Here is a 10,976-nt window from a genome sequence, read left to right on the forward strand (position 1 = left end):
AAGTTCCCCCTTCTGAAAGTCTCAACCTTCTGATGTTAACCAATATCAAACGTTGTATTTTATATTCTTCCAGATGTGCATCTTTGGTTCTTTTTCTGGCCTCATATAATACATCACTCATTTGAAAAGTTATATCTGTTGGGTAGATCTCCTACAAGTAGGACTGTCATCTTAGTGTATATATGCTTTCAGAAGTACATGTTGCAGGGCTGGGGTGTGGCTCAGAGATAGAGCACTCACCTAGACTAGGTTCAATCGTCAGCACCACATAAAAATAAAGAGGGCTGGGGATGTGGCTCAAGCGGTAACGCGCTCGCCTGGCATGCGCGGAGCGTTGGGTTCCATCCTCAGCACCAGATAAAAATAAAATAAAGATGTTGTGTCCACTGAAAGCTGAAAAATATTTAAAAATTCTCTCTCTAAATAAATAAATAAATGCACTTAAAACTAAAAAAAAAAAAAAAAAAAAAACATGTTGCAAATTTTCCCTCTTGAAAAAAAAAAGTTGCAACAGTATAAAGGCACAGCAATAAAGTGGGTACAAAGTACAATATATATTCTGTAGGAAATCTGAAAATTGAGGACTGGGAAGAAAGTTAAAGTGGGCTGTCGGGCCTACTGAAGGCAACACTATTGACCCCGTGGCCACCTGAGTTTCACTATGTAATTTCTACTGTGTGTGTTTTTGGTTTTCCGTTTTGTTTTGGTACTGGGCATTAAACCCAGGGGCGCTTTACCACTGAGCTATTTATTTTGGGACAGTCTTGCTAAGTTGCTGTGGGCCTCGCTAATAATTGCGGAGTCTGGCCTTGAAACTGGGATCTTCCTGCCTCGGCCCCCCTGGGATTACCGGGGTGCGCCACTGCACCCCACTAATTTCTAATTTTTAAGAGGAAGTAGGAAACAGAAAAATCTTCCACGGAGGTAAAGCAAAAGTTACAACGGCTATGTCAATAACCCTCCTGGTCGTCTTTCCCGGGAATTTCGATGAGAAACCTTGAGCCTGTCCAGACCTTTCTTAAGAGCAATTTAGCATTCTTATCGCCATAGCAACCCAAGGTTGCTTCTGAGTGATTGATAGGAACCGCATCCAATAGACTGGGTCCATTTGCACCTCTCAGCCAATCACGTGAAAGCGTGGGCCCGGGGCGCTTCCACTGGTACCAGGGCGAGTTGCGTCTTCTTTACGTCTGCCTACATCATCACTCCGCGCCAAGAGCAAAACTGACCCGCAGAGCTAAAGAGCGTCTGCTTTGTGAGCCGGGAGATGAGTTGCGCCGGGGCGGCGGCAGCTCCCTTCCTATGGCGGCTGCGCTTGGGCGCCCGGCGGCCTCTCTCAGGTAAAGCGGGGACGCGCGGCCGCAATATTGCCTTGGGTCAACGGGCCGGGGAAAGCTTCAGGTTCGGGTCGGAGAGGTCACGGGGAAGACGTTCTTATACGTCACAGGTACGCGACGGTGCGAGACTGCGTGACGTCATCCGGCGGGCGGGGTTTGTAGTACCCCGCGAGAGTGACAGGTGGATTTCGGAGGTGAAGCTTGGTTGGGGCTTCGGCTTAGGGTTGGCTCGGTGGGTGATGACGTAACCGCAGACCTGCCCTGAAATACACTGAAGACCGAAATGTTGAACTTGCATAGACAGTATTGCCTGCCCAGGCTTGAGCCCGAGATCGTTTTTCTTTCTGCTAAAAATGTAGCTATTATATACATTTACAAATATGAGACGATACCCACTATTCTCATGAATATGTGCTAATTTTAAAATGGAGATTAGCATGAAAATGTTTACAGTGTGCCATCTGCAAGTGGAGATATTTCCTTGATTAATAAATGGATTCGAATTTTTAAATTTAAAATTTTTAAATTTTAAAATGACGAGTGTTATTTACTATCAATTCATAAGCTGCTTTAAAATCCTCCCCTATACCATTGAAGAATTTCCAGGGACCGTCATTGGATATGGGATACATGGATATAAAATGATAAAATTGAGGGCACTGACCCTAGATTGCAAAGTATGTGATAATGCGATCAGAACTCAAAGAGTTGTTGAATGTGGATTTTAATGCAGTCCTGCTGAGCCGATGAGCGTAACATAATAAGAATCATTCATTTTATTTATAAAGTTACTTTGCTTCCCAGATCACATTTTATCCTCATGATAACTCAGGAAGAAAAGTTTTATTATTATATGTTTTCCCTTCAAAGGAAATACCTTGGCCAGTGTGGTGGCATATGCCTATCATCCCAGCTGTGTGGGAAGCTGAGGCAGGAGGATCCCAAGTGTCAAAGCCCAGTCTCAAAATAAAACTAAAAAGGGCTGGGAACAAAGCTCAGTGGTGGAACTCCCCTGGGTCAGTCCCCATTGCTGGGAGGATGGGGGGATAGCCTGATTATTGGGAATTTTTTTTATGTAAGAAATATTCTGATTTGTGTGATTTATAATTAGAAATTGGAAAAACATTTTCTTTGTTCTTTAAATTGTACATGGTCCTTTTATGCTTTGCAGAAAAAAAAAAAATGATTGCTATCTGCAGACCCAGGGACATGTATTTCTGATTCTAGGCATATTCATTCTGGGGCCCATCTCATGCTTTACAAAGATACTTTGCTGAGATTGTGAAAAAATGGAAATAGCAAATATTATGATACCCAGGCCTTTCACCACCATTCCACAAACCCCACTACCCCCACCACCACCCCTGTCAAAAAAACCTCAACTTATCAAGTACCTGCATCTGGTAGGTTCTTTTTTGTTCTGTTTGGGTACTGTGGATTGAACCCAGGAGCCTTTAACCACTGAAGCCCTTTTATTTTTTATTTTGAGACAGGGTCTCACTGAGTTGCTTAGGACCTCACTAAATTGCTGGCTTTAAACTTGTGATATTCCTGCCTCAGCCTCCTAAGTTGCTGGAATTATAGGCATGCACCACCATGCGCGGCAGGGTGCCTGAATCTGGAAGAGTGAAGTCATGTTAGGGAACAGTCTAGTCTGTTTTAAATACAAACATAATCCTGCCTGTTGCCTGTTAATAGCCCTGTTAATCTGTGTGGGTTTGAACTCAACCTGTATACTCAGCCCCTTGCTATTTCTCAGTAACTTTTTAAAATGTACTGGATTGTCCCTAACTTTGTTTCCCATAATATGTTTTTGGGTACTGGTACAAGTGAAAGAACAAGTAAACGAGATAATTTTGAAAAATTGAGCCAACTCTTCAACTTCCACTATTAGATCCCATCTTTCTACAAGGAGATCAGTCTGCTGGAGGCACCAGTCCTTGGACTTGGAGGCATAAACTTATGTCAGGCTACTTTGATTTTGTGCAAGGTCTCATATTGTTCTCCCCATGAAATATGACCATGGCAACAGTGACCCACTGTCTGATGGCACAGCCCTGAGTGGGGTAGTATGATTGGCAGGTCTTAGACCCCATCTGGTCTTTGATCTCTGGTTCTTGGACTCAATCCAGATTCTTCAGTCAGACATGCTCAGTGAGACGGAGCAGGTCATGCAGAGGAGGAGACCAAAGCAGAGTCAGGATACTTCGGAATCTCATCTCCACACTTCTTTGTTTAAAGACCTGAACTGGTAGAAAAGTTCAAATTAAGAACCACCCCAGATTCTACCAAGCCTATTCGCCTTGTGTCCAAAGCCCTCAGGCATTTTTAAATGGAAGAACCATAGGTGTACCCAAAATAAGTTTTTTCACACATATTCTGGTTGTGAAAAGATACAATAGTCACAGCATAAGTGCCATGAAACACATTTCAAAATGATTCCAGTGTAGGTCAGAGTTGACACTACCAACTACTTGACCTCTGTGTCTCAATTTTTCTATCTACCAAATGGGGCAAACCCACCTTAGACACCTAAGCATACTACGGAACCCTTCTCTTGGGGGGGTACTTCTTGAGATCCCCTAATTTGGGGCTCAGATTAACCATTTATTGATGTTTTAATAAATTAAATCCCATGTGTCCTAAAGAGTTTACATTTTGAAGATAAGAGGAGTTCAGTTGAAGTGATTTGGGACCAAATGATTTAAAAAAAAAAAAAAACCTGAGTCACAAGGCCAGGCTCTGAAGACCCAGTGCCCACAGGGTGGTGTTTAGGAGGACGTCAGCTGTGGTTTCCACCTTTGCCTGCAGAGGCTTGTAGAATACCTGTGGTGGGGTGGGACGGGAGCTTCCTGGAGATCAGCTGGGGAGGGGCCGAGTGGTTTTGAGTCGAGGTTGCGGCCACTCCACAGCCTGGGTTGGAGAGAACAGCAGGAGGAGGGGGCGAACTGGGAACCATGCCCTCTGGAAGCGGCCTCCAGGGTCACCATTCCCTGGTGAGAAGACAGGCTGGGCCTTTCCAGATCTCTACCCTTAAAGTGAAGTGGAAGCCCAGATCGTTAGGTGAGATCTTCTGTGTTTTAACACTGCAGGTTCACACTGTCCAACACTGTTAAACACTTCCACGTTTAACACTGCAGAACGCACCGTGGGCACGTCTGCCCAGAGGAGGTCGTTCATGACCTTCGTCCTAAAGTGCCCCCTGTCTGTTAAGTATCTCAGCCAGGCAAGGTGGCACATCTGTTCAGGAGGCTGAGACGGGATCGCAGGTTCAAGGCTGGCCTGGGTAACACAGCAAGACCCTGTCCCCAAATAAAATCAGAAGGGCTGGGGCAATGTGGCTTAGTGGTAGAGGCCTAGCACGTGTGATGCCCTGGGTCGCATCCCCAGTGCAGAAGGCGGGAAGGGAGGGAGAAAGAAGCATCTGGATTTCTCCTGGGAGTAATGAAGGACCCACACCCGCATTGCAGCTTGCGGAGGCAGAGTCGCCACGAGGGCCCACAGTTCTGGGATGACCTTAGACAACGTCAACCACGCCGCCCTGGACCGAATCATCCGGGTGGATCATGCAGGTGAATATGGAGCCAACCGAATCTATGCGGGCCAGATGGCCGTCCTGGGCCGGACAAGCGTCGGGCCGGTCATTCAGGTGGGCACTTCCTTGTTCTTCTCAGCCTGGTCCCCCGATGGGTGGATCTGAAGGCCTTGCAGTAATGACCACATCAGTCACGCTTTCCTTCCCCAGGGAGGTGCCGCCACCCTCCAGAGAGCGCACGCTGGTTCCTGGGGGCAAGGTGTGGAGCACAGACGCAGAGGGCAGGAGGAGACCAACTGTGTGTGGGTGGCATTCAGATTTCATGGAGGGCACAGGCAGTGACCCAGAACATTGAGAAGAGAATAATGAACAAACATTTGCTACCAATAGTACTTACATTCACCCGTGCTTTCACCCCAGATCTCAAAGCTCACTCAAGCCAGTGGTTGGGGGTGGGGACCATCCAAGATGAGTTGCCTGCTCTGAGTCCTTGGGCAAGTTACTTAACCTCTCTGTGCCTCACATTCTTCACCTGTATAATGGGGATAATGATAGTTTGCTCTTCACCAGGTGGTTGTGGATTGAGCAGGTGACCTGTGTGAAGCCATTTGACAGTAGCTGGCACTAAGAAGGGCCACCTGCGTGTTGGCTGTTTCCATTCTACTTTTTGCATTTGATGGCAGTTGTGCTCACATTCTAGTGATCTGGAAGGGAATTAGCACTAGTTAACATTCCGTCCTCCTGGTTTTGAAATGGGTGAGACATCTTGCTCATGTGCGTGGATCTGTGTCACTGAGTGGGCGTTGTGGTTCTGGGGGACCCTGTGGGACCATGGCCCATGGCATCCTTAGCTGCACTTGAGATGACAGGCTCCTCTGTTGGTTTGTTGGTATTCCCTTCTCGGTGACAAAGACTCCTTTTAATCTGATGTTTTAGTTTTTCAGTGACTTTGGGGACTGGGGAGACAGCGGTTGTCCTGGTCCCCGTTTCCCTTTGACCTCCCACCTGCCAGGGTGGCCTCCGTAGCGCCTGCCTGTCTTCATTCTTCTGCTTCTTACAGAAAATGTGGGATCAAGAGAAGGACCATTTGAAGAAGTTTAACGAGCTGATGGTCGCCTTCCGGGTCCGGCCGACGGTTCTCATGCCCTTTTGGAACGTGGTGGGCTTTGCCCTGGGTGAGGCTTGTGTGAGCTTCCGGGTCTGGTGATTCATCACGTGGGTCCCATTTACTCAGGTTTTTTTTTTTTTTTTTTTTTAAGTTAAATTGATTGGATTTCTTTTTTCTTTTTCTTTCTCTTTTTTTCTTAAATTTCTTTAAGTGTTCTTTTATAAATAGAAAGTACAATAAAAACAAACAAGAGGGGGAACAAGCCAGCCTAATTCGGTTGTAGCCAGACACTGTCCCTGGCCCAGATCTAAACCTGAGGTCTGCAAGCCCTTTTAATCAGGGAGCGGGGAGGAGAGTAGCCTGTTCAGAAGGTCAGAGCACACTCACCCCAAGAGCAGACTTCCTCTTGGCAGTAATCAGGTTCGGAGACCCTCAGGAGCTGGATGAGGCGGCTCACGCAAGCATTCCCAGCTTCTCGGGAGGCTGGGGCAGGAGAATCTCAAGTTCAAGGCCAGCCTGTCTCGAAGTCAAGTTTCAAGAGGACTGGGGGGCAGCTCAGCGGTAGAGCGCGTGTGCCGAGAGCGTGCTGAGGGAGGCCCTGGGTTTCCGTGCCCAGCCCTGCAGGGGAGGGGGGAAGCACAGGAACAGGAAGAGCTTTCTCACCCTGTGATTCAGAGTCTAAGGGGGGTCCCGTCTCACCTCTAACTTTGCCCCTGAGGACACACGGTAGCATCTAAAGCGCTTTCAGGGGTCACCTCTGAGCAGGTGCCGTGGCATCTGGCTGGCAGAGGTCAGGGATGTCAGATATCTGACAGTGCTCAGCACACACCTGCCCCAAAGAATGACCCGGCCTCAAATGTCCTGGTGCAGAGAATCCCTGGCGTAAGGCGATCTGCCTCCCGGGGGTTTCTGTCCCGTACTTTATCACTCTGCGTCTGACGATTCCAGGGGCCGGCACTGCCTTGCTGGGGAAGGAAGGCGCTATGGCCTGCACCGTGGCGGTGGAGGAGTCCATAGCGCATCACTACAACAACCAGATCAGGACGCTGATGGAGGAGGACCCTGAAAAGTACCAGGAGCTTCTTCAGGTGACTGACGGCGTTTGAAAGGGGTTGCCCAAGGGAGGAAGGACAGATTGGCACAGTTGGCGGGAAGACAGACTAAGGATGTTAAGGGATGACTCAGACAACTAATTGTTAGCTCCTCATTTTAAAGTTGAACAAAATAGCTGGGTGCGGTGGCACACGCCTGTAATCCCAGTGGCTAGGGAGGCTGAGGCAGGAGGATTGCGAGTTCAAAGCCAGCCTCAGCAGCTCAGTGAGACCCTGTCTCTAAATAAAATACACAATAGGGCTGGGGATGGGGCTCAGTGGTCGAGCACCCCTGAGCTCAATCGTTGGTACCTAAAAAAAAAAATAAAAATAAAAAGATTTGAACAAAACGAAGCACAGAGAGGTGTAGCCATTTGCTGTGGTCACATAGCCTGGGGTGGGCGGGGCTACACCTCATATCTCCCGTGCTTTGCTGCACATCCCTATCATTGGTGGATTCTGAAGAGTGAATGAGACTAAATAGATGAAGTAATAGATGTCCTCAGATAATTTCCCATAGCAAATTGGGGAACTGTTTGAATTGGGTAGTTTCATTTTCCTGTTCTTAGAGATGGGGTCTTGCTGCGTTGCCCAGGTTGGCTGGAATTCCTGGGCTCCAGTGATCCTCCCACCTCGGCCTCCCGTGGGCTGCATCTGCAGGTGTGCACCTGCACACCCAGCTCTATGGAACCGTGCAGCTTTTAAAGCCCAAATCAGAAGCTGGCAAACCCCAGCCTGTGTCCACCCCTGTTCTATAAATAAAGTTTTATTGGAACCAGCCGTGCCCACCATTTGCCTTGGGGCTGCCCCTGCACACAGCGCAGTGGTGGAGTGGAGTGCCGCAGTTGCACGCAGGGAGCACCCCAGCCGCCTTCACTGGCACTCTGTGGCCCCTCCTGGGGACAGTGGCCTCCCCAGCCCCAGACCTGACACGGAGGGTCGGCCTTTGGAATAAGGTGAACCTCGGGCGAGTGGCGCCGACTTGCGGCACCTCCCTTTTATGTAAGTAGGTGATCAAGAAGTTTCGAGATGAAGAGCTCGAGCACCACGACCTGGGCCTGGAGCACGACGCGAAATCGGTAGGGACCTGACGTCACGGTGCGCGTGGGGGCGTGGAGGGTTCTGCTCCCAGAAGAACTCGCCGTAAAGCGCTGGCCCAAGGGAAGCCGCCCCGCCCCTCGCTAAAGCAGACCAGCAAGCGCGCTGCTCCAGACGGGGATCCCGCCTCTGCCTGATCCCTGTCCTGTCCCCTTTCCTGTGAGAAACGGGGTGACGCCAGGATTTTGGCAGTGGCAGACGCATTCGTGTCTCTCAAATAGCTTTTGTCCCAAGTTAAAATGCTTCCCAGATCTTCTTTCTTTTTTTTTAAATTTTTAAAAATTTTTTTTTAAGGAGAGAGAGAGAGAGAGAGAATTTTAATATTTATTTTTTAGTTTTCGGCGGACACAGCATCTCTGTTTGTATGTGGTGCTGAGGATCGAACCCGGGCCGCACGCATGCCAGGCGAGCGCGCCACCGCTTGAGCCACATCCCCAGCCCCCAGATCTTATTTCTGACTCAGAGAAGTCCCCTCTGCTTGGTGGCCCTGACTCACACAGAAGTGAGCACGTGGCATGTTTCCTGTGGCTTTTGTCTGCTGTGCAGTGCTGGGTCTGAGCCCAGGGCCTCCCGAGTGTTGGACACGCGTTCTGCGTCTCCACCTCTTGTTTTTGTGATGTGTTTTTATTAGTGGGGTTCATTTTGACAACCCCGTGCGTGGACTATCATTAGACCCGTCTGAGTCTCCCGGACGTCCTCTTACCCGCCTCTCGTCCCTCCCCTGTGTCCTTTAACTCCTTTAGTTTATTTGTTGATTTTTAAATCAGTGCTCTGTAGACACATGAAGGTAGATTTGCAGTGGGCCATTCATACGTGGGTGGGACCATCGGTTGGTTTTACTACACAGGGTGCCCCTCCACCCCCTCCACCCCCTCCACCCCCTCCACCCCCCTTGTGGTTTCTAACAGGCCCCAGCATACGTCGTCCTGAAGAGCGTTATCCAGGCCGGGTGCAGCGCGGCGATCTATTTATCAGAACGACTTTAAAGTCTGCCTACTCCTCCCTTCTGTAAAGACAGTGGCCGTTTCATGAGTGACACTGACGGAGAAGGAACTGTACAGTTATTATTATGTGAATCTTGTTAATAAACTAGAAGTTTTTCGTTTTTCGTTAATAAAGCTTTCCAGTGCTGGTTTCTTCCTGCAGCCTGACGCCTAAGGCTCATAGGTCACCGGGTCCGTTCAAATTGCAGCAAAGGAAGCGGGTCCTTGTTTGGTCTCCTGCTTAATTTTGTCCTTCAGCTTCAAGAATGAATCAGTAAGTCAATAGGAATCTTTTTTTTTTTTTTTTTTTTTTTGTCCGTTTGTGATGCTGGGGATGGGACCCAGGGCCGCTAGCTTGCTAGGCAAGTGCTGTACCCCGGGCTCCCTCCCAGCCTCAGGGACCTTTAAGGGGGAAAAGCTGGAGTTCACTGGTGACAAATGGCAGTTTAAAACCTGAGGTGTTCAAGTTTTACTGAGCAAGATTATGAAGTCCGCGGCGTCAGCTGAAGGCTCATTGTTTCTGCTCTGAGCTGTGTGTGTTGGGGTGGGGTCTGAGGTCTCAACACTGTCCTCCACCCACAGGTCCTAGGAGGTGGGCCGTTAGGAGGTGACCAGGCCAGGGGTAGAGGCCTCAGGAATGGAGCTAGCACCCGATACAGGAGGCCTGAGACGCCTCAGCCCTTCCACCCTGTGCCACAGAGGATGCTGTCTCTGTGGAGGGGACCGTCACCAGACACGAATCTGCTGGCACTTTGACCTGGGACTCCAGGACCTCCAGAACTGTGAGCAGGACATTTTTGTGTTTATAAGCCACTCAGCCTGCGCTGTTTGGTTCCAGCAGCCAGAACAGAGACGGGCATGTTAATCCCAGAGCAGGCCGATTTGTGGATCATTTGCAAAGTCAGATTATAACCATTTCCTTAAGGTCTGTTACCAAAGGAATGAGCCGAAACTAAGATTTTCATACTTTAGCTGAGCACGGTGGTGCACACCTGTAATCCCAGCGTCGGGGGAGACTGAGGTAGGAGGATCGCGAGTTCAAAGCCAGCCTCAGCAACTTAGTGAGGTGCTAAGCAATTCAGTGAGACCCTGTCTCTCTATAAAATATAAAAAAGGGCTGGGAGTGTGGCTCAGTGGTCAAGTGCCCTTGAGTTCAATCTCTGCTACCAAAAAAAAAAAAAAAGATTTTCATACTTTGAGGAACTATTATATGGGTTCCAAATTTTAGTATTATTTAATAAAATCTTAGATCGGTGGTTCTCCTGACTATATTGCCGGGTTCTGTTCATGACTAAAAGGCTCAGAGGTCACTCCAGTTGAACTGGGCTAACTGGGCTGAGCAAAATAACCACACAAGAGACACAAATACCTTTTTATTTGGGGTCGCTGTGACGGCTCCTCTGACCTTAAGGGTCCGCAGGAAGAGAGAGAAAACACACACACACGCTGACCCCTGTTACTGAGGAGAAGCTATTCAAAGGAGGCAAGGGGTCAGGTTTCAGGGGGCTGAGTCTATCTTCATGATGTCCACTGTCAGCAGGTTGACTGACACCTGGGTAGGCCACACCCAAGGGCACAGTAAGAGAAGGGGACACACACAAGGCACTTCCATGGAAGATTCTATCCTAAACAGGGCAAGGGGTTATATTACAAAGGAACAGGTGAGCTAGCTCCACCCACGGGGCTGTAGGAAGACAAGCCTGGGCAGGAAGACACAGTCACTCGAACCCTAGAAGAGCGGGGCTGTCTAGCAGCACGGGTGCCTGACGCCACATCGCCCAGCACGTGCGAGGTTGGTCTCCCACAACTGTACCTTAGGAAGTC

The 10,976-nt window shown here is 49.0% G+C and overlaps 1 protein-coding gene across 1 annotated transcript; it reads left to right on the forward strand.

Annotated features, from left to right (window-relative positions):
* The first annotated feature begins 1,179 nt into the window (after positions 1 to 1,179).
* Coq7 (coenzyme Q7, hydroxylase) lies at positions 1,180 to 9,287 on the forward strand. Its single transcript, XM_046435852.2, has 6 exons — positions 1,180 to 1,340; positions 4,808 to 4,986; positions 5,933 to 6,047; positions 6,929 to 7,068; positions 8,082 to 8,150; positions 9,078 to 9,287. The coding sequence occupies exons 1-6, from the start codon at positions 1,268 to 1,270 to the stop codon at positions 9,153 to 9,155; spliced, it is 654 nt and encodes a 217-aa protein (XP_046291808.1). The 5' UTR covers positions 1,180 to 1,267; the 3' UTR covers positions 9,156 to 9,287.
* The last annotated feature ends 1,689 nt before the right edge of the window (positions 9,288 to 10,976 follow it).

The sequence above is a fragment of the Marmota monax genome, unplaced genomic scaffold, assembly GCF_021218885.2.
Source record: "Marmota monax isolate L192 unplaced genomic scaffold, Marmota_monax_Labrador192_F-V1.1 WCK01_AAM20220418_F8-fsc00035, whole genome shotgun sequence".
NCBI lineage: Eukaryota > Metazoa > Chordata > Mammalia > Rodentia > Sciuridae > Marmota > Marmota monax.

What these genes read in the sequence shown, in the direction of transcription:
- Coq7 (XM_046435852.2), top strand. Translation starts at nt 1,268, where the DNA reads ATGAGTTGCGCCGGGGCGGCGGCAGCTCCCTTCCTATGGCGGCTGCGC. An exon ending in CGTGGTGGGCTTTGCCCTGG is followed by an intron (nt 6,048 to 6,928) that starts GTGAGGCTTGTG and finishes TGACGATTCCAG; the next exon opens with GGGCCGGCACTGCCTTGCTG. An exon ending in AGTACCAGGAGCTTCTTCAG is followed by an intron (nt 7,069 to 8,081) that starts GTGACTGACGGC and finishes TTATGTAAGTAG; the next exon opens with GTGATCAAGAAGTTTCGAGA.